The sequence below is a fragment of the Myxocyprinus asiaticus genome, chromosome 17 (genome assembly GCF_019703515.2).
Source record: "Myxocyprinus asiaticus isolate MX2 ecotype Aquarium Trade chromosome 17, UBuf_Myxa_2, whole genome shotgun sequence".
Classification (NCBI taxonomy): domain Eukaryota; kingdom Metazoa; phylum Chordata; class Actinopteri; order Cypriniformes; family Catostomidae; genus Myxocyprinus; species Myxocyprinus asiaticus.
In genome coordinates this window covers 18,723,337-18,746,890 of record NC_059360.1, presented here as the reverse complement: position 1 = coordinate 18,746,890, position 23,554 = coordinate 18,723,337, and the positions used below count along the sequence as shown (strand labels likewise).

The window sequence follows — 23,554 nt, the reverse complement described above, 5'->3', positions numbered from 1 at the left end:
AGTTTGCGGCATATTTTCCATAAACTCTGGATTTTTGTAAGGGCCAGCATGTAAATTCTAAGCTGGTCTTCTTGGCAGTGAAAGATGTCCAATGTCTACAAAGAGAAATCTGGTTGCTCCTTATTAAGAAGTGTAAACAAACGCATCTACATTAACGTAAAGGGATCAGCACACATGTATTAAGTCTCTAAGCATCTTTGTCTGTCTGGACGTAAGTATTTAAAACCAATTAGTCCTCATTGTCTTCACCAGCAGATCACAGTGATCCGTGTAAGTTTATGGCATGCAACGAGTTCTCTCGCTGTGTGGTAAACATTCTAACCACAGAGCCCGAGTGTCTCTGTGATCCAGGCTATAGTACGATGAATGGCCTTCCCTGCACGAACATCTGTGACATACAGCCAGAATACTGTCTGAATGGAGGCCTGTGTGAGATCATACCAGGGCATGGAGCTACCTGCAGGTATGTTAACATCACCTCTGAATGTTTTAGAGAATGTTGATATCTAGGAATTTCCAGAATGATGAACTATTTGGGAAAAGAAAATCTCTACGAAAATCTTTATGGGATTTCGGAGTGTGTAACTATGTGTTGAAGAGCTGCTGCTATTCTAAGAAACCGATCAGACTGAACATGTTCTTGCACTACAAAAAGGCAGTGCAACACATATGAAGGAAATGGTATACTTTGTATAATTTGACCACGAGCCTGTACGGACGTGTTCAGCATGCACACTACGACAGCTTTGTGATACTTTTTGGTACAGTCAATGGCAGGCACATGTGCTGATGACAATTCGTGTGTTTAGAAAAACTGGGCTGCATGCAGACAGTCCGCACGAACTGTGCTAATGACAGAATTTGCACCACACATGAGAAAAAACAAAGTATACTTTGGCCTTAACAGAACACAGGTGTTTTGAGCTGCCTGATCTCATGAAATTTACGTGACAATGGCAAAATGCAGTTTCCATGTGAAATGTCCAGCGGGGGGCGCCAAAAGCAAGTGAAATTATGTAGTAACAAACCTATTTTTGAGGTGAATATTAGATGGATGTTTTGAGGAAAACGTGCCTCCCTAACCTAAAACTTTAAACTAAACCTAACCAATAGTTTTCTAAAAGATAAATCAGAGGACAACAAAATAGACATCCTTACCCTAAACCAACACCTAAACATAACCGGTAATGTTTTAAAAGCAAATTAGACATGAAAAGCACATTTACTGAAGCAACCACGTCATTTCGTGTCGCTTCTATGGCACTTTCGCTTCACTTTTAGTTTCGTTTCGAGCATCCTTGGCTTGGCTTGAGGTTTGGTCTCCAAGTCCAAAGTCCAATACTCTATCATGAGAGCTACTGTGGAAGTCGATCACACTGGATTAAGTGTGTAAATGTAGGTGGGTCTGTAATACAAGCATTAAAATGTATTGTTTTTCAAATTATGCGCTAGAGTAAAAGTGTTTTGTTATCATGACATAGCAGGGTGTGAGTAATAGAGCAAAACATAAGTGTTTATAAACTCATAAACAGCCAAAGTTCCTGTGATTTGTGTGGAAGTGAATAAAAAGCACAGTTATTGTAGTGCCTTTTGTGTTACTTTCACAAGGACACTGCAGCAAAACATAGAAAGTGGCATGTAAAACTTGGTTTCCACAAATGTAGTTATAGTAATGTCCATTTTATGAGACTAGGTTGGTTTTGAGATGCACTTTTAAAAGTTGCCTTTCTTTTTTTACCTGATACAGCGTCTGAAAAACACAGTGCTCCTGCACGAGATGCTGAAAAAAGCTAGACGCGCCGCAACGGCCAAGACGTCTAGGTAGCGAATGTTTAAATAGAAAAAGTTTTGTATACTCTACATACTAGAGTTTACTCTGCATTTCAACTTTTGCTGCAACACACTCTGAAGTAGGCATGCGTTGACCAATGAGAATTTTGGAAAAGCGGGACTAGCTACGATGTGAAATAGAAAAAACATGGAAGACTAACACATACATGCGGCCTGTTCATTCCCTGTCCTTTATTATGTTTTTCTGCCAGGCTACAAAGACAGTTATTGTAGAGGGAGAGCCTGGAAAAGTGTTTCGGTGTTTACTGGTACATTGTCAAAAAGTTATATTTTAGATAGCTACAGTATCTTTATCTCAGCAACTGGACTGCTGCTTGTTTTCAAACTGAACTGCCTTTTCCGTCTGGTACACGCCTTCCAAACTGACCTTTCACATTTTCCTAGAGTGTAGGCACCCTAAGATTTTATGCTGCGTCAGAGAATGCTGCAAAACCATTGATTTCAGTGGGTATGATGCATCACAGGAACGTAGAAGAAAAACGCAAGGGTTTGCGAAAGTGATCATCAACAATGTAGGCATTCACAGACCAATGAGAATTCCAGAGAGGTGGGTCAAGTTGTGATTTCGGAAATCCAATTCGCTGTATCCCTGCTTTCCACACCCTCAAAAAAATGTTTACACATTACTATCCTTCATACATCCATATGAACTAGAGATCAACCTATATTGTCTTTTTTGTTTTATACTGTATTTTTGTTTTTAATTATAAATTAAATTATAAAGTGTCTGATAACCAATATACAGAACCAATTTTCAATAATAATAATATCAATAACAATATTCATAATATGCATTATAAATATTTATTACTAATATTATTAGTAGTAGTAGTAGTAGTAGTAGTGGTACTATTAATAATAATAATATCCATAATTATATTATGATACAGTTGAAGTCAGAAGTTTACATATACTTAGGTTGAGGTCATTTTTTAACCACTCCACAGATTTAATATGAGCAAACTATAGTTTTGGCAAGCCTACTACTTTGTGCATGACACGAGTAATTTTTCTAACAATTGTTTACAGACAGATTGTTTCACTTTTAATTGACTATATCACAATTACAGTGGGTCAGAAGTTTACATACACAAAGTTAACTGTGCCTTTAAGCAGCTTGGAAAATTCCAGAAAATGAATGTCAAGCCTTTAGACAATTATCCAATTAGCTTCTGAAAGGAGGTGCAGTGAATTGGAGGTGTACCTGTGGATGTATTTGAAGGCCTACCTTCAAACTCAGTGCCCTTTTGCTTGACATCATGTGAAAATCAAAAGAAATCAGCCAAGACCTCAGAAAAAACAATTGTTGACCTCTACAAGTCTGGTTCATCCTTGGGAGAAATTTCCAAACACCTGAAGGTAGCACGTTGATCTGTACAAACAATAGTATGCAAGTATAAACACCATGGGACCACGCAGCCATCACACCGCTCAGAAAGGAGACGCATTCTGTCTCCTAGAGATAAACGTAACTTGGTGGGAAAAGTGCAAATCAATTCCAGAACAACAGCAAAGGACCTTGTGAAGATGCTGGAGGAAACAGGTAGACAAGTATCTATATCCACAGTAAAACGAGTCCTATATTGACATAACATGAAAGACAAATCAGCAAGGAAGAAGCCACTGCTCCAAAACCACCATAAAAAAGCTAGACTACAGTTTGCAAGTGCACATGGGGACAAAGATCTTACTTTATGGAGAAATGTCCTCTGGTCTAATGAAACAAAAATTTAACTGTTTGGCCATAATGACCATCGTTATTTTTGGAGGAAAAAAGGTGAGGCTTGCAAGCCGAGAACACCATCCCAACCGTGAAGCATGGGGGTGGCAGCATCATGTTGTGGGGGTGCTTTGCTGCAGGAGGGACTGGTGCACTTCACAAAATAGATGGCATCATGAGGAAGGAAATATATTGAAGCAACATCTCAAGATATCAAGCAACATCTCAAGACAGCCAGGAAGTTAAAGCTCGGTCACAAATGGGACAATGACCCCAAGCATACCTCCAAAGTTGTGGTAAAATGGCTTAAGGACAACAAAATCAAGGCATTAGAGTGGCCATCACAAAGCCCTGACCTCAATCCGATTGTGTGGAACACAAAAAAAAATGTTAGTCTCTGCAAAGTCCCATTCAAAGCAAGTCAGTCTCTCGGGTGCCATCTTTGGAATGCTCCCGGGCAGCTAACATGTAAACAAGTGGAATAAAAGTATGGCTCCTATCTACTTGAATGGGGAATGACTGATATCTCCAAAACGGTTGGTCAAGATTACTGGACTCAAAAAGCATGTGCGAGCAAGGAGGCCTACAAACCTGACTCAGTTACACCAGTTCTGTCTGGAGGAATGGGTAAAAATTCCAGCAAATTGAGAAGCTTGTGGAAGTCTACCCAAAATGTTTGACCCAAATTAAACAATTTAAATGGCAATGCTACCTAATAATAACAAAGTATATGTAAACTTCTGACCCACTGGGAATGTGATGAAAGAAATAAAAGCTGAAATAAATAATTCTCTCTACTATTATTCTGGCATTTCACATTCTTAAAATAAAGTAGTGATCCTAACTTACCAAAGACAGAGAAAGTTTTCAACGATTAAATGTCAGGAATTGTGAAAAACGTCATGGTTACTTGTGTAACCTCCATTCCCTGATGGAGGAAACGAGACGTTGTGTCGATGTAGTGACACTAGGGGTCACTCTTGGGAGCCCGAGACACCTCTGGTCTTTGATAAAAGGCCAATGAAAATTGGCGAGTGGTATTTGCATACCACTCCCCCAGACATACAGGTATAAAAGGAGCTGGTATGCAACCACACATTCAGGTTTTATGCTGAGGAGCCGAGACAAGGTCCCGGCCATTTCAGCGGGTAGTTCAGCATTGTGGCAGGAGGGACACAACGTCTCGTTCCCTCCATCAGGGAATGGAGGTTACACAAGTAACCATGACGTTCCCTATCTGTCACTCACTCGACGTTGTGTCAATGTAGTGACACTAGGGGTCCCTATACAAAACGCCGCAACTGGCTGAACTGTGTAACGTGAACTGGCGGTGTGTGACGGCAGACAACTGTAGCCAGTGCACCAGGCCGACACGTAACCTCCCCCAACATAGTTATGAGTGTCGAACGGCCCTTTGGGGACAAGTTGACTACCCAAAAGATAGAGACAGGCTAGCCCAGTCGTGGCCTCTTTTCCCCTTCTTTTTTTTTCCACTCCCTATAAAAAGGGGGATTATCCGACTGGTCCGACCAGTTCTAGTCGGGGGGTGTCCCTCCCAAGGGGAGGACACCACGGAGACCACACCTTGCCCAAAGAGAGGGAGGATATTTAAGTGGGAATACATCACACGGTCTTGCCGAGCTATGTCAGAAGTATGTCATGTGGAGAAGTCTCATGGTAGGTCCTACCCAACAGGGGAGGAGTTACTACAAACATGGAGACTGTGGCAGAGGGGCCTCTGCCCAAGGAAGATGCAGTTTGCCAACAGGGAAACGAATTAGCGGAAGATATACATCACGTGGGGTTACCTACAGGGAACCACCACATGCGGAGCACCTACCCCAGAACAGGGCTTTTAGTTAGCATGTGTACTGGGCCGGCAGCGAGTGTCTCCGAAAACTCAACTGCCATAGGGATCTGAGGAAGTCAACCAGGGAACATAGTTTGTGAACACTACTGGGAGTTAATGGCGCACGTCTTCAGCTCAGGGGAGGTGAAAGGCGCTATGTGCAAGTGATACATCCGGCCGGCTATCCCGGACTTATCTGCTTGTATTGCGTGCCACTACACGGGACAAAACTGGTTCCACTCGGAGGTTGTAGAACCTCACAAAGGTGTTGGGTGTTACCCAGCCCGCTGCTCTGCAAATGTCTATTAGAGAGGCGTCAATGAGCCAGTGGGTGATCCTCTGCTTGGAGACAGCACTTCCTTTCCGCTGTGCACCAAAGCAGACAAAGAGCTGCTCAGATACTCTAAAGCTCTGCGTGCGATCCAAATAGATGCGTAAAGTTCGCACCGGACACAGCAACAGGGCTGGGTCTGCCTCCTCCTGGGGCAGCGCTTGCAGGTTCACCACCTGGTCCTTAAAAGGGGTCGTGGGAACCTTGGGCACATAGCTTGGTCAGGGTCTCAAGATCACGTGAGAGTAGCCCGGACCGAACTCCAGGCACGTTTAGCTGACAGAGATCGCTTGCAGGTCTCCTACCCTCTTGATGGAAGTGAGCGCAGTCAGGAGGGCAGTCTTCAAGGAGAGTGCCTTAAGCTCAGCTAACTGCAAAGGCTCAAAGGGAGTTCTCTGTAGACCCTGAAGAACTACAGAGAGGTCCCATGAGGGAACGAGGCACGGTCTGGAGGGATTCAGCCTCCTGATGCCTCTCAGGAACCTGATGATCAGGTCATGCTTCCCTAAGGATTTACCGCCCACTGTGTCGTGGCGTGCTGCTATAGCGGTTACATACACCTTCAAGGTGGAAGGGGACAGCCGCCCTTCCCACCTCTCCTGCCGGAAGGAATGCACCGATCCGACTGCGCATCTCTGGGGGTCTTCCCATCGGGAAGAAAATCACTTAGCGAACAGATGCCACTTAAAGGCATACAGGCACCTCGCAGAGGGGGCCCTAGACTGAGTGATCGTGTCTACCACCATGGAAAGACATGGGCTAGACATGGAAATTCCAGAGGTCTGGTCACGGGTGCCAGATGGTGCCCCGTCCCTGAGAAAGAAGGTCCTTCCTCAGGGAAATTCGCCGGGGGGCTGTCGCAAGGAGCATGAGGTCCGAGAACCACATCTGGATGGGCCAGTAGGGTGCTACAAGGACGACCTGCTCCTCGTCCTCCCTGACCTTGCACAGGGTCTGTGCAAGTAGGCTCACTGGGGGGGATATTTGCGCAGTTCAGGGGGCCAGCTGTGTGCCAGTGCATCTATACCGAGAGGTGCCTCGGTCAGGGCGTACCAGAGCGGGCAGTGGGAGGATTCATGGGAGGCGAACAGGTCTACCTGTGCCTATCCAAATCGATTCCAGTTCAACTGGACCACCTGAGGGTGGAGTCTCCACTCTCCCCTGAGGGTAACCTTCCATTACAGTGCATCCGCTGCAGTGTTGAGGTCGCCCGGGATGTGAGTGACTCGCAGCGACTTGAGGTGCTGCTGACTCCAGAGGAGGAGATGGTGGGCGAGTTGTGACATACAACGGGAGTGCAGACCACCTTGACAGTTGACATATGCTACCGTTGCCTCATTGTCTGTCCGAGGTAACACGTGCTTGTCCTGGATCAACGGCCAGAACCTCCGCAGGGCGAGCAGAATTGCCAGCAACTCGAGGCAGTTGATGTGCCAACGCAGCCGCGGGCCTGTCCATAAGCTGGCGGCTGCATGCCCGTTGCAAACAGTGCCCCAGCCTGTTTTGGAGGCATCTGTCGTGACCACGACGTGCCTGGAGACCTGCTCTAGGGGAATGCCTGCCTGTGAGGTCGGTCCAAGGGCTGAAGAGATGGTGACAGATCGGCGTGATGGCCACGTGATGTGTTCCGTGGTGCCATGCCCATCTCGGGACTCAAGTCTGAAGCCAGTGCTGAAGCGGTCTCATATGCATCAACCCGAGCGGAGTGGCCACCGCTGAGGATGCCATACGCCCCAGGAGCCTCTGAAAAAATTTCAGTGGAACCACTATTTTCTGTTTGAACGCCTTCAAGCAGGTCAGCACCGACTTTGCACACTCGTTCGTGAGGCGCGCCGTCAACGAGACTGAGTCCAACTCCAAACCGAGAAAAGAGGTGCTCTGAACCGGGAGGAGCTTGCTCTTTTCCCAGTTGACCCGAAGCCCTAGTCGGCTGAGGTGCAAGAGCACCAGGTCCCTGTGTGCACACAACACATCCCGAGAGTGAGCTAGGATTAGTCAACTGTCGGGCTAGTTGAGGATGCGAATGCCCACTTCACTTAGCGGGCTGCCTCAAGGGAACGCAAGGGAACAACGACAGACCGAAAGGGAGGACCTTGCAGTACAAGTACCTTGCATACGCCCAACCCTTGAATGCAAACCGCAGGAAGGGTGTGTGTCGAGGTAGAATCGAGACATGGAAGTACGCGTCCTTCAGGTCTACCGCCATGAACCAATCTTGATGCCGGACGCTCGCTAGAGTATGTCTTTGTGTCAGCATCTAGGACGGGAGGCTGTGTAAAGCCCGGTTCAGTACTCGCAGGTCCAAGATTGGCTGCAATCCACCGCTTTTTTTCGGTACGGTGAAGTAGGGGCTGTAAAACCCCTTCTTCATCTCGGCCGGAAGAACAATCTCGTCAGACGTACTGGTGGATGGGGCCTCACAGCGGGCGGAGCCTGAGGTGCCACACCGTGTCGTGGCCGTGCTGAGTTCAGGGACATCGAAGTACTTACCTGGCTCCTTGTGACCACCCCCGGAACAGCATGGGACGGGGGAGGAAGAGGCCTGTCCTCGTGACCCATGGAGACTGTCACATTGGGGGTGGATCTGTGCCACAGCTGGGCGCTCAGGGCCGGAGAGACCGCCGCTGGAGCGCCAAACCTGCCAAATAGAGTGGTGGACGGTGGTCGTGATAACAGCCGTGCACACCGGATATGTGACCCAGGGAACAAGGAGACCGCTCTTGCTGAACTCTTGGGTACTGCAGCCACTTGGGCATGCAGCGCAATTAAATGCAAAGGTAACAAAAGATTCTCCTCCCGGCCCTCGACCGGGGGATGGAGTGGTCTGCTTACCAGCTCCAGAGCAGCAGGTTTCGTCATCCCTGGGTCGCCCGTCTCAGGGGCGCTTCGAAGCCTTTCGTGGGCTCTTGGCGGCCGCGAGACGGGTGGCATCTGCTTCCTGCGGTGGGCTCTACAGCGGGGCTGGGCCACAGGGGCAGGCTGAGATGGAGCCGGTGCAGTCACCGCAGGGGGACGCCCTTGGCGATGAGCAGACGGGGTGCGGGATCTTGAGCCGCGCCGGGGCAGGATGTGCCGGATAACCTCTGTCTGCTGCTTCACTGCTGAGAACTGCTGGGCAAAGTCCTCGGTGTCGCCAGACTGACCAACTTGGGAAATAGGGGCAGCAAGGAACCGTGCCTTGTCGGCCTCTCCCATCTCGACCAGGTTGAGCCAAAGGTGGCACTCCTGGACCACCAAGGTGGACATCGCCTGCCCGAGAGACCGCGCCATGACCTTCGTCGCCTGGAGAGCGAGGTCGGTCGCCAAGCGCAGCTCCTGCATCAATCCTGGGGCGGAACTACCCTCGTGCAGTTCCTTTAGCACCTTGGCGGACTTGCAGGAGAGCCATGGCGTGCAGGGCGGAGGCGGCTTGTCCAGCGGCACCATAGGCTTTGACCGTCAGAGACGACGTAAACCTACAGGCCTTGGACGGGAGCTTTGGGCGCCCATGCCAGGTGGCGGCGCTCTGCGGGCATAGGTGCACCGTGAGTGCCTTTATCCACTGGGGGATTGCCAAATAGCCCTTGGCCGTCCCACCATCAAGGGTAGTGAGGGCGGGGAAGCTGAAAGATCAAGACCGGGCAGTAAAAAGTGCCTCCCACGACCTTGTCAGCTCTTCATGCACTTCTGGGAAGAAAGGAACAGGGGCAGGGCGGGGCGGGGCGTGGCTTTGAGTGGCGCCACAAGCCCAGGAACCAATCATCGAGCCGTGAGGGTTCAGGGGAGAGCGGAGGGTTCAACTCTAGCCCGATGCTCGCGGCTGCCTGAGAAAGCATGTTGTCATCTCCGTGTCAGCCTGTGACTGGGTGACTGCACCCGAAGGGTGGAGCCCAGCTGAGGCTTCCGTGTCCGACTGGACGAGCCCGCTCTCCGATGCTGCGCTCGAGAGCATCACCTTTGCGGGCTCCGAATAAGAGGTCGAACTTGCCGTGAGACAAGCCGGCGGACTCATCCGGAAGCCCGATCGGGGCAGACGAGCGTGCTGGGGAATGGGAGGTCCGTGGAGGGATACCCGGTGGAGGTGGTCCCATTGCGGTCCCCAAATTGCCCCCAGTGCTAGCCATGCCAGCCTCATACCCACGGGTAGAAGGACCGAGGTGGGGAGCCTCTGGGGTGGCTTGCTTTCTTAAGAAGGTAAGCTACGACCGCATCATTGCCATGGACATGTTCTCGCAATGAAAACATAACCCATCCTCGAACGCTGTTTCCACGTGAGCAGTGCCCAGACACGAAAGACAGTGATCGTGACCGTCAGAAGGTGAGAGATAACGAGCGCAACCAGGAATAACACACAAAGGAAAGGCATCTTTAAAAAGACACGTCTTTAAAAAGACATTCCGTGTGTGCCGCTGAAATGCGCCGTCAGATCCAACAGAGGTGAATGAACAGTTGTGGGAATTCAGCTCAGTGAGCATTGACCGTTCGGCTCCGAAGAGAAAATCTGAATGAGTGGTTGCATACCAGCTCCTTTTATACCCGTATGTACGGGGGAGTGGCATGCAAATACCACTCGCCAATTTTCTTTGGCCTTTTATCAAAGGCCAGAGGTGTCTCGGGCTCCCAAGAGTGACACCTAGTGTCACTACATCGACACAACGTCGAGTGAGTGACAAATATGGAACTGAGTTTAAATGTATTTGGCTAAGGTGTAAGTAAACTTCTGACTTCAACTGTATATTATAATAACATACAGTAAGTTAGGTAACACTTTATAACAACTTTTACTAATAAACAATTAACAAACATTACATAATGCTGAACAGATCATTAGTTAATGGAAATTCAGATACTTACAAATGTTTTTAAACATTCATTCATATATGGCCTTGCACTTTTACATCTCCAAATGATTTTAACAAATTTTAAATAATGATGAACAGATCATTTGTTAATGTACAGTACATTTGAATGCTTACAAATGTCATAAAACTTTTTCATAAATTATTCATAAATGAGCTCATGCACTTTTTTACATTTACAAATGTTTTCAGAAATTATTTGTATTTTTTACCACTTCACACACTAATGATTACAAATTATTCATTAATGTTCAGCTAATTAGTAACCAAGGTCTAAAAAGGCCAAACATTTGCTGTTTGTTTGTTGTTGTATGTATTCATGCTTTTACTATTTACACATCTTTACAAATGATTTATTAATAATTTGCTCATATTTTTGCAGCGTCTAATCTAAAGTTGAAACTATTCATACATTGTAAATGTTTCTAAAGATTTACAAATATTTATTTAGCACCTTTGTGGGCATTAGATTTGTGCTGCTACTTTAACAAAGTTTGTGTAAGGGGTGGTTTGTTCAATTTAGTTGAATGCTTGATATAACTTAATGTTTGTTAATGATTTATTAATGAAAGTGTTACCATCTGTATATTTCTTATTAGAACTTCCTTTCGTGTGTAAGCACCCTTAATGCTTCAAGCGAAATCGAAGAACAAATGGGTGTGATGTCATTTCGAACTAAATCTGGCTAAAACAAGTGTTCTTTTGTGTTCGTTTCGGTGGTTTGAAACAGCTCGCCAGTGCAAACTTTCAGGAAAACTTCATACCGACTGTTAAACACCTTCATAATGCCATTGGCAAGGTTGGGGAGTAATGGAATACATGTAATGGGATTATGTATTTAAAATACAAAATATAAGTAACTGTATTCCACTTCAGTTACAATTTAAATCATTTGTAATTAGAATACAGTTACATTCAAAAAGTATTTTGATTACTGAAGGGATTACTTTGCATTTTATTGTCATTTGTTTTATTTAACATTTAGTCCTTTCAGATGGAAAACATTTATACATATAAATGATGTGATCCAAAGAGCATTTGAACAGTGGTGAAACACTTTCTTAAGATGTGTTACATTCATACGAGCAGACAGAGAAATAAATATAAAGTAAGTTTGGTGCAGCAGAAATAGGAATAAACCTTGTGTAAATTGTCAAGTAAACATTTAGCTTTATGCTAAGCTAAAATGCTATTTCTAGTCATTTTACATGCACTTGTTAACTGGCATGATCATACTTTTTTATCAAGAAAATCCATGTTAGATTGTAATTTTTTTCTTTAGTAATGACATTAGGGCAAAAATCTTATTCTTGATGATAATTTTTTTTATTGCTTTTCTGTAAAAATATCTAAAAATCCTTCAAACAAGATCAGTTTGCTTTTATGAGAAACTGTATAAGATATTTAGGTTTTTCAGAGAATGCATTATAACGTGTATTTTGTCTTACTGTACTGGCAGATTTTCTATAGTCAAAACAAGTGAAAAAATTTTACAATGCTGAAGAAGTAATCCAAAGTAATCCCATTGGGTAATCTAACAGAATACGTTACAAATTACATTTTACAGCATGTATTCTGTAATGTGCAGTGGAATAAATTTTAAAAGTAACCCTCGCAACCCTGACCATTGGTCCATGACATCAGTGGGTGTCACATGGAGCTCCACCTCTACATTTGAGACTTTTTCCAAGAACATGCCATGTTATTTATTTTAATTAGCCTACAAAAGGAACCAAATCTACTCAAATACAGTACACCTTAAGTGCCCATTCACTCTGTTGTTTGATATGCTGCTTCATTCATGTGCTGTCTGCAGCCGAAAGCCATTCACACATCTGCCCAATGTGAGATATACCTCTAACCACCATTTTTTTGTCTGTATTCTACCCATTAAAACTCTTTTATACACCCATCTTTGCAGCAGTATCAGTGTCATCATAAATTACATGTACCAGTGCATATTATGGCTGCATATAGCATGTGAGCGTGTTAGCACCATGAATGCAAAATGTAAACACATGTAAAGACAAATTACACAATATCCACTGCATATATATTACTTTAAATCATCATCGAGTGGTTAAAACATCTTCTTTTTCTGATCACGTGAATTCTACTCATATAATGAGGCATGAAGTCATTGATAGCACATATTAGTTCATGTTCCCTATCTGTCACTCACTCGACGTTGTGTTGGACACTAGGGGTCACTCTTGGGAGCCCGAAACACCTCTGGTCTTTGAAAAAAGGCCAATGGGAATTGGCGAGTGGTATTTGCATACCACTCCCCTGAACATATGGGTATAAAAGGAGCTGGTATGCAACCACTCATTCAGATTTTCTCTTCGGAGCTGAACGGTCGATGCTCACTGAGCTGAATTCTCACGGCTGTCCATTCACCTCTGCTGGATCTGACGGCGCATTTCAGCGGCTTCTCCCCCTCTGCATTGGTGCACTGCAGAGAACGCCCCTGGGCGCTTCGGCAGAAATAAAAGAGTATATTCTAAAAAAAAAAGAGTATATTTATCTAAAAGAGCGGCACACATGGAATGTCTTTTTAAAGATGCCCTTCCATTTGTGTGTTATTCCTGGTTGCGGTCATTATCTCTCGCCTTCTGACGGTGACAATCGCTGTCTCTCGTGTCTGGGCGCTACCCACGTGTAGACAGCTTTCGTGGATTGGTCATGGAACATGACCATGGCAACATTGTGATCGCGGCTTGCCTTCGTAAGAAAGCAAGCCACCCCAGCGGCTCCCTGCCTCGGTCCTTCTACCTATGGGTATGAGGCCAGCGCGTCTAGCACTGGGGGCGATTTGGGGACCTCAATGTGACCACCTCCGCCGGGTATCCCCCCACGGACCTTCCATTCCCCAGCACGCTCGTCTGCCCCGATCGGGCTTCCGGATGAGTCCGCCGGCTCGTCTCACGGCGAGTTCGACCTCTTGTTCGGAGCCCGCGAAGGTGATGAGCTCTCGAGGGCAGCATCGGTGAATGGGCTCGTCCAGTCGGACGCGGAAGCCTCAGCTGGGATTCCCCCCTCGGGTACGGTCGTCCAGTAACAGGCTGACGCGGAGATGATGGACATGCACGGGCAGCCGTGAGCGTCAGGCTAGAGTGGAACCCTCCGCTCTCCCCTGAACCCTCGCGGCTCGATGATTGGTTCCTGGGCCCACAGCGCCGCTCACAGCCACGCCCCGCCACAGTTCCTTTCTTCCTGGAAGTGCACGAGGAGCTGAAAAGGTCATGGGAGGCACCTTTTACTGCCTGGTCCCGATCTTTCAGCTCCCCCGCCCTCACTACCCTCGATGGTGGGGCGGCCAAGGGGTATTCGGTGATCCCCCGGTGGATAAGGCTCTCGCGGTGCACCTATGCCCGCAGAGCGCTACCACCTGGCGCGGGCGCCCGAAGCTCCCGTCCAGGGCCTTTAGGTTTACGTCATCCCTGACGGCCAAGGCCTACGGTGCCGCTGGACAAGCCATCTCCGCCCTGCATGCCATGGCTCTCCTGCAAGTCCACCAAGCCAAGGCGATAAAGGAACTGCACGAGGGTAGTTCCGCCCTGGGATTGATGCAGGAACTGCGCTCTGCGACCAACCTCGCCCTCCGGGCGACGAAGGTCACGGCGCGGTCTCTTGAGTGGGCGATGTCCACCTTGGTGGTCCAGGAGCGCCACCTTTGGCTTAACCTGGTCGAGATGGGAGAGGCCAACAAGGCACGGTTCCTTGGTGCCCCCATTTCCCAGGTTGGCCTGTTCGGCGACACCGTCGAGGACTTTGCCCAGCAGTTCTCAGTGGTAAAGATCCCGCACCCCGTCTGCTCGTCAACAAGGGCGTCCTTCTGCGGTGACTGCACCGGCTCTGCCACAGCCCACCCCCACGACCCGGCCCCGGCGTGGAGCCCATCGCAGGAAGCAGACGCCACCCATCTCACGGCCGGCCACCAAGAACCCGAGAAAAGCTTCGAAGCACTCCTGAGACAGGTGACCCAGGGGCGAGGAAACCCACTGTTCTGGAGCTGGTAAGCAGACCACTCCATCCCCCGGTGGAGGGCCGGGAGGAGAATCTTTTGTTACCTTTTCATTTAATTTCGCTGCATGCCCAAGTGGCTGTGGTACCCAAAAGTTTAGCAAAAGAGTGGTTTCCTTGTTCCTTGGGCCACATACCTGGTGCGCACGGCCGTCATCATGACCACCATCCACCATTCCATTTCGGCAGGTTTGGCGCACCAGCGGCGGTCTCCCCGCCCCTGCGCGCCCAGCTGTGGCACAAATCCGCCCCCCGATGTGACGGTCTCCATGGGTCACAAGGACAAGCCTCTTCCTCCCCCATCCCAGGCTGTTCGGGGGGTGGTCACAAGGAGCCAGGTAAGTGCTTCAATGTCCCTGAACTCAGCACGGCCACAGTACGATGTGGCACCTCAGGCTACGCCCCGGTGCGAGGCCCCACCCACCGGTACGTCCGACGAGACTGTCCCCTTGGTCCCCCTCACCCGGAGCTTGGACGCGTGGCTTGCACTTTCCAACCCGTCGCGATGGCTGGTCCGGACCGTCTGACTCGGCTACGTGATTCAGTTCGCCAGGCATTCGTCCAGGTTCAGCGGCGCTACCTTGCGCATGGAAATCGCTACCCTCCTACAGAAGGGTGCAATAGAGCCTGTCCCTCCAGCCGAGATGAAGAAGGGGTTTTACAGACCCTACTTCATTGTACCGAAGAAAGGCGATGGGTTGCGGCCAACCTGCGAGTACTGAACCAGGCTTTACACAGACTCCTGTTCAAGATGCTGATGCAAAAACGCATTCTAGGGAGTGTCCAACATCAAGATTGGTTCGCAGTGGTAGATCTGAAGGACGCGTACTTCCACATCTCGATTCTACCTCGACACAGACCCTTCCTGCGGTTTGCATTCGAGGGTCGGGCGTATCAGTACAAGGTCCCTTTCAGCCTGTCCTTGTCCCCTCGCGTCTTCACGAAGGTCGCCGAGGCAGCCCTTGGCCCGTTAAGGGAAGTGGGCATTCGCATCCTCAACTATCGACGACTGGCTAATCCTAGCTCACTCTCGGGATGTGTTGTGTGCACACAGGGACCTGGTGCTCTTGCACCTCAGTCGATTAGGGCTTTGGGTCAACTGGGAAAAGAGCAAGCTCTTCCCGGTTCAGAGCATCTCTTTTCTCAGCTTGGAGTTGGACTCAGTCTCGATGACGGCGCGCCTCACGAACGAGCGCACACAGTCAGTGCTGACCTGTTTGAAGGTGTTCAGACAGAAGACAGCGGTTCCACTGAAACTGTTTAAGAGGCTCCTGGGGCATATGGCATCCTCAGCGGTGGCCACTCCGCTCGGGTTGATGCATATGAGACCGCTTCAGCACTGGCTCCAGACTAGAGTCCTGAGATGGGCATGGCGCCGCGGGACACATCGCGTGGCCATTATGCCGGTCTGTCGCCGCCTCTTCAGCCCTTGGACCGACCTCACATTTCTGCGGGCAGGCGTTCCCCTAGAGCAGGTCTCCAGGCGCCTCCAAGACGGGCTGGGGCACTGTATGCAATGGGCATGCAGCCACCGGTTCCTGGACGGGCCCGCAGCTACATTGGCACATCAACTGCCTCGAGTTCTTGGCTATTCTGCTTGCCCTGCGGAGGTTTCGGCAGTTGATCAAGGGCAAGCATGTGTTAGTTTGGACAGACAACACGGCAACGGTGGCATACATCAACCGTCAAGGCGGTTTACGCTCCCATTGTATGTCACAACTCGCCCGCCGTCTCCTCCTCTGGAGTCAGCAGCACCTCAAGTCGCTGCATGCCACTCACATCCCGGGCGACCTCAACACTGCAGTGGACGCGCTGTCATGACAGGTTACCCTCAGGGGATAGTGGAGTCTTCACCCTCAGGTGGTCCAGCTGATTTGGAGTCGATTCTGGCAGGCACAGATAGACCTGTTCACTTCCTGAGAATCGTCCCACTGCCCGTTGTGGTATGCCCTGACCGAGGCACCTCTCGGTATAGACGCGCTGGCACATAGCTGGCCCCCTGGACTACGCAAATATGTGTTTCCCCCAGTGAGCCTACTTGCACAGACCCTGTGCAAGGTCAGGGAGGACGAGGAGCAGGTCATCCTAGTAGCACCCTACAGGCCCACCCAGACGTGGTTCTCGGACCTCACGCTCCTCGCAACAGGCAAATTCCCCTGAGGAAGGACCTTGTTTCTCAGGGACAGGGCACCATCTGGCACCCGCGACCAGACACCTGGAATTTCCATGTCTGGCCCCTGGACGGGACGCGGAAGACCTGCAATGGTAGACATGATTACTCAGGCTAGGGCTCCCTCTACGAGGTGCCTGTATGCCTTGAAGTGGCATCTGTTCGCTAAGTGATGTTCTTCCCGACGCGAAGACCCCCAGAGATGCACGGTCGGATTGGTGCTTTCCTTCCTGCAGGAGAGGTTGGAGGGGCGGCTGTCCCCCTCCACCTTGAAGGTGTATGTAGCCACTATAGCGGCACAACACGACACAGTGGACAGTAAGTCCTTAGGGAAGCACGACCTGATCATCAGGTTCCTGAGAGGCGCCAGGAGGTTGTATCCCTTCAGACCACGCCTCATTCCCTCATGAAACCTCTTTGTAGTTCTTCAGGGTCTACGGGGAGCCCTCTTTGAGCCCCTGGGGTCAGCTGAGCTTAAGGCACTCTCTTTGAAGACTGCCCTCCTGACTGCGCTCACTTCCATCAAGAGGGTAGGAGACCTGCAAGCGTTCTCTGTCAGTGAAACATGCCTGGAGTTCGGTCCAGGCTACTCTCACATGATCCTGAAACCCCGACCAGGCTATGTGCCCAAGGTTCCCACGACCCCATTTAGGGATCAGGTGGTGAACCTGCAAGCACTGCCCCAGGAGGAGGCAGACCCTGCCCTGATGTCGCTGTGTCTGGTGCGCGCTTTACGCATCTATTTGGATTGCACGCAGAGCTTTAGAGTCTCTGAGCAGCTCTTTGTCTGCTTTGGTGGACAGTGGAAAGGAAGCGCTGTCTCCAAGCAGAGGATCGCCCACTGGGTCATTGACGTCATAGCAATGGCATATCACGAGCCCATTCTACCAGGAGTGTGGCGGCCTCCTGGGCCTTGACCAGTGGTGCCTCTCTAACAGACATTTGCAGAGCAGTGGGCTGGGCAACACCCAACACCTTTGCGAGGTTCTACAATCTCCGGGTTGAGCCAGTTTCGTCCCGTGTAGTGGCAGGCACAAGCAGGTAAATCCGGGACAGCTGGCCGGGTGTATTGCTTGCGCATAGCACCTTTCACCTCCCCTGAGCTGAAAACGTGCGCTGTTGTCTCCCAGTAGTGTTCACAAAGTGTGTTCCCTGGATGACTTCCTCCGAGCCCTGTGGCAGACGAGTTTGCGGAGAAACTCGCTGCCAGCTCAGTACATGTGCTAACTAAGCCCTGTACTGGGGTAGGTGCTCCGCATGTGTTGGTTCCCCATAGGTGACCCCATGTGATGTATATCTTCCTCTAAATCGTTTCCCTGTTGGTAAACTGCGTCTTCCTTGGGTAGAGGCCCCTCTACCCCAGTCACCATGTTTGTAGAAACTCTTCCCCCATTGGGTAGGACATACCATGGGACATCTCCACATTACATATTTCCGACGAGGCTCGGCAAGACCATGTGATGTATTTCCACTCAAAATACCCCTCCCCTCCCCCCCTCCCCTCTCTCTCTGGGCAGGGTGTGGTCTCCGCGGTGTCTTCCCCTTGGGATTGACACCCCCCCCAACGTAGACAGTGGTGGCCCCAGTCGGTTAACAAATTTCACTCTTTTTTGGGGAGAGAAAAAAGAGGATAAGAGGCCACGACTGGGCTAGCCTGTCCCTATCTTTTGGGCAGTCGACTTGTCCCTGAAGGGCCGTTCGATGCTCATAACAGCGTTGGGGGAGGTTATGTGTCGGCCTGGTGCACTGGCTACAAGGCACACAGTGGTCTGCCCATCTCGCACCGCCAGTTCACATAACATAGTTCAGCTAGTTGTGGAATTTCGTATAGGGACCCCTAGTGTCACTACATCGACACAATGTCGAGTGAGTGACAGATAGGGAACATCCTGGTTACTTTCGTAACCTCCATTCCCTGATGGAGGGAACGAGAAATTGTGTCCCTCCTGCTACAACGCTGGACTACCCGCTGAAATGGCCGGGACCTTGTTTCGGCTCCTCAGCACAAAACCTGAATGAGTGGTTGCATATCAGCTCCTTTTATACCCGTATGTTCAATTCCCATTGGCCTTTTTTCAAAGACCAGAGGTGTTTTGGGCTCCCAAGAGTGACCCCTAGTGTCACTACATTGACACAACGTCTCGTTCCCTCCATCAGGGAACGGAGGTTACGAAAGTAACCAGGACGTTTTGCTAGTGGTCTTGTTCGTCCTCATATTTAAATGCTCCTCTAAATGCCTCCCACAGTGGTGTCAATGTTCGCAGACAGTATGCTGTAGCTAAGCTGTTTCGAACTTCTTTCTACCCCTGAGCAAAGAAGAAAGAAGAACTTCGCCACGAGTATACTGGGGCCTTTAGAGTCAGAGTCCCCACACCTTTTACTATAGAATTTCTATGATAACTGATAACTAGAAGAATTTATATTCACTATAGGGATTTACATGACTTTTCATTGACTTTTTTGGACGTTATTCATTTCCATGATTGCTCCAGGACTGGAAATGTTCTGGTTCTCCATGACCATTTGAACCCTGTAGAGTTCAACAGTAGTGCTACAAGACTTACTTTTTCTAACATGTTTTCTCCACTTTTAGATGTCCTGTAGGTAAATTCTGGCACTACCATGGAGAACGCTGCAACGAACTGGTGTCTGTGCCAGTTGACCCTCTCCTTTTCATAGCCTGCATGGTGGGGAGCCTCTCAGTGGTTTGTGCTGTAATAGGCATCTTGATTTTCATTAACAAGAAATGTATACGGACCAGAAAGACCTTGACGCTTGTGTAAGAAGGGCTTTTTTTTCTGTTCCTTTTTTAGAAGTTACATTTTTGTTTACAGATATGGATTTGCAGTGGTGTGACCTGTTTTAAACACGTTGGTCTTCTTTGCATTATAGGCGTTCACAATCTCCATTCCCCTTTGGTAATACTATGAGAATAAATCCAGTTTTTGAGAATGATGATGAGGTCTTAACACATGTGTCGAGCATCCTCTGTCCCATGAGCTCTGACTCATGTTCCTTGCAACACTCAGACCAAGGAACATTTCGCTCACTTGAAAGTATACAGCTTAGTATTGAGGTAAAGTGTACAGCAAAGATAGTATTCTTAATGATCTGCTTAAATGGATAGCTCACCCAAAATGGACAATTCTGTCATAATTTACTCATCCTGCTGTTGATCCAAACCTAGTGTATATAACTTTCTTTCTTTCTTTTGTGTTCTGTGGAACAAAAAAGGAGATGTTAAGCAGAATGACAGCCACAGTAAACATTCACTTTCATTGTAAGAAAAGAAAAAAAGAAATGAATGTGAATGTTGGTTGAGACCAGGGGCATAGATTTTGGGGTGGATGGTCATGAGTACTTTATATGTGATGTTAAATTTGAAGTTTTTCCTGCAAATGTCATGTCTGTCACGCTGGAATTGCCCTTCCATAAGAAAGTATTTGGCCGAGTTCGGAATGGCAAACTACCATACTACTCTTACTAGTTCTGCCATTCCGAACTCAGCCATACTGGTTTGGAATAGCATGACGTAGAGTAAATGATGACAGAATTTTTATTTTGGGGTAAATTATCTTTTTAATCAATGTCATGAGCTGTACTAACATCAACAATATGTTTCTGATCAAATCACAAGTCCTTTATTATGTATTTTGTGGACAGGACACATTAACCCTTCCTGTTTTCAGGGTGGTTTATGAATAACAGCACTGTGAATTTAACATAGTCACTAACCAGAGCTTGTATTCCCAGTAGCCTATATTAACTGAACAGCTGATAGCCTATATCACCTACAATAAGTAAAATCCTGTTAATAAAGACAATAAAGCTTATACTTACTGAAAATGACAAATAAATGTGTAGAATGGACACAAATTTCAATAGGTTAGCATAACCGTAAAATAAAGCCTAATATAGACAACATTAATGCAAAGAACAAACGCACACAGAGTCTGTAACTTCAGCAGAAATTGACTGTTTTTGGTGAATCGGCTGTTTTTTGAGTTTGTTCTCTTTGTCCAGAAGAGACCACACCAGCTAAATCCATGCATCAGTATCCTCATCACTGTTAACACAATATAGCTATTAGAGTAAAACTATCAAATCCGTTTCATAGATTTTGGTGATGTTAAATTGTATGCTAAATGTCTACAAAGTTGTCTATAATTTACAGACTTGTACAGTTACAACTTGAGTCAAAACATTCAAAGATGTAAAATAAAGGCATAATATTCCCAGGAGGATACTAGAAATAATAGACAGCATGAGACTAGTGCATCTGTAGTTGTCCATACTAATGATAATATGAATGATAATCAGTAACTTTTTTTTCACCAACAGATGTTTTGCTCTTCAAAGTAAATACAGTCTGGATTAACATGTAGTGGCAAAAATTTACCTGGCTTCTTTGCTTGTCAAGACCGTGTCCACAGAAAATTGTTGAAGATTAATGGTAGTCTGTTTTTCCATTGCCAGATCCCCAGACAACTCTGCACCAGAAGATCAGAAAAGTTAGTGTCAGAAATGGTCGATTTTCATCAGTGTATACCACATAATGAGGTACGATGGCTAATTCCTCAAAGTGAGCAAGATGGTGTGCCGTTGGTGTAAGCAGCTGGGGTGCAAAACCACCCATTTTGATGTTAACACCAATACAGCTTGATTGATCATGTCAAGATGACAAATCTTTCCCACCAAAATTTCAACTGGACCTTCATGTAGAAGAAATAATAGTGGATTTCTTTGAAATGTTATCCTTCCTACCATCACTTTTCATTTCCATTAACAATCAAGAAAATACAATGAAATACCATGAAAACTATATGATTAAAACTTCCAACTTCCATTGTGAATGGGGCCGTTGAGTACCTTACAGTAACTATGTTTTTTATCAATTATTTATATTTTAAATTAACAATTGGGACAAGTTAAAATTATTTTTTGCAGTAATCAACATTATGCCATAAATGCTGTCAATTGAGCTTAACTTGTACTGAACCTAGAACACTCCTTTAAATATTAAGCATTATTTGTAAGCATGTTAAGATGCTTAATTCATGAAATTGTGACTTAACATAACACATTGATTATGCCTGAAAGAAATTCTCTTGTCTATAGTCCTCCAGTAGAATTTTCCAATTAGCACTGTAAAGTATGTAGCATGTGTAAACAACTGAATATTAATGAAGACATGAGCTTTGCAACTGAAACATTAAGATACTGGCTGTGTCTCAAAATCAATGGCTCACTAGGTGACCTGTCTAATGATGTGCTGAATGATCTAATGATGACTTTCACAGCAGATTCTGATATTAGCATGTTACTAAGCTAACATTTCAATACTCTACTTACTGCAAAAACAGGTAGCACACACCAATGCTGGGTGAAATCGTACATTCTTGATTATAAGCAACTATTTCCTTTTTATATTTACCTGTGGACTACTGAAGAATTATTGAAATTTTCTTTGATTCAATCTTGTTCGCCATTTTGCATGTTTTTGCATTGTCTTAGCAAACAAATTACTATGTTCAAAATGCAATACAGTAATAGCTTGCTACTGAATACTGCATAGTAAACACTTTCTTCTATGTAAAAAAAAAAAAAATACACAGTATGCAACTATAAGCAAATTCTAATAGTTTGCTACATTGTTGTCGCATGACCTCTTTACTGAATTAAACATTGCATCCTTAATTCCGCAAGCAATATAGTTGACTAGACTCTATTGGACTTCTCTAAAGACTAAAGTCTTCTCATTTGAGTGTACATCTTTTTAAACATATATATATATTTAATATTCTACTGTTACTATTTCTTTCTGTTTAAATGTTTTGCACACACACACACACACACACGCACACACGCACACAAAAATCACTTGAGTGCATATTTACTTTGGGGGAAGGCCTTACAGTATTGTGGTCTTACAGGATTGTAGTGTGCTTTTATGGCGTACACATTACAGTATACATTTGCACATATTATTTTAAGTGTATGCTTTGAGTATTTCTAGTGTTTTCTTGGTTTCCTGAATGAATGATGTTTTTCTCATGTTGTATTACAGGCACGGCAGATGTCCAGTCGGTCCTCTTGCCGTCTTTTTCGGAGTCCTGATAGTGAAGGATTTGAAGTGACTGTTTTATGATGTCCATACTCTATTTTTAAGCTCAACGTGGCACTAAAGCTCTTCAGTGCTATTCAAGCGAACTCGACTTTGCTGGTTCTTATAGACATTTGGTGAGTTTATGGTACAACCACCCTATTCAAGGATCAGCCATACCCTTCAAACAAGGAACAATTGAAGGAACACCTCCAAAATAGGGATTTGTAACAAACTTAAATGATCATTTAGATAATTCTCGAAGCAATGTTTAATTGCACCTGCACAAAAATTTATTATTTGAGACATAGTAATATGTGTTGGATGTTTTGAACCCTTGTCAAAGGTGCGTTTCCTCCCTCACAATGAGGCATTTATTTACAAATGGATACACTGGGTGGTATCGTAAATACAAAATAGCTTCTTTCTTTAAACAGTAGCCTCTTTTAACCTCTTGACTGAATGTATCTGAATGTATTTTGTAAATTTTTGTGGTTATTATTTAAATTATTTCAAGTATTTACATCTCTACAGTATGTCTAGAATGTTCATAAATTAATTACTTCCTTTAAGAAAAGGAATGCTTTTTTACACATTCCCCACCAATCACTTGACAAAAATACAGATGTATGGGAATGATTTCTCGGTTTTTACATTAAACTGGAA

The 23,554-nt window shown here is 46.6% G+C and overlaps 2 protein-coding genes across 5 annotated transcripts in view; one reads left to right on the top strand and one right to left on the bottom strand.

Moving 5' to 3' along the window:
• The window catches only part of LOC127455034 (interphotoreceptor matrix proteoglycan 1-like), a 61,967-nt gene extending 38,451 nt beyond the window's left edge, over window positions 1-23,516 (top strand). For 3 of the 4 annotated variants that reach the window (XM_051722583.1, XM_051722582.1, XM_051722581.1), the window contains 5 exons: window positions 253-463; window positions 19,379-19,564; window positions 19,678-19,861; window positions 21,262-21,345; window positions 22,853-23,516. In XM_051722583.1, coding sequence (XP_051578543.1) covers window positions 253-463; window positions 19,379-19,564; window positions 19,678-19,861; window positions 21,262-21,345; window positions 22,853-22,933 — 746 coding nt within the window. In that variant the 3' untranslated portion in view covers window positions 22,934-23,516. The remainder of the gene's footprint in view (window positions 1-252; window positions 464-19,378; window positions 19,565-19,677; window positions 19,862-21,261; window positions 21,346-22,852) is intronic. The other variant, XM_051722580.1, reaches the window with a different exon arrangement.
• Window positions 1-23,554, bottom strand: part of colec11 (collectin sub-family member 11) — a 284,310-nt gene that overhangs the window by 138,860 nt on the left and 121,896 nt on the right. The gene's annotated exons all lie outside the window — the stretch shown is intronic.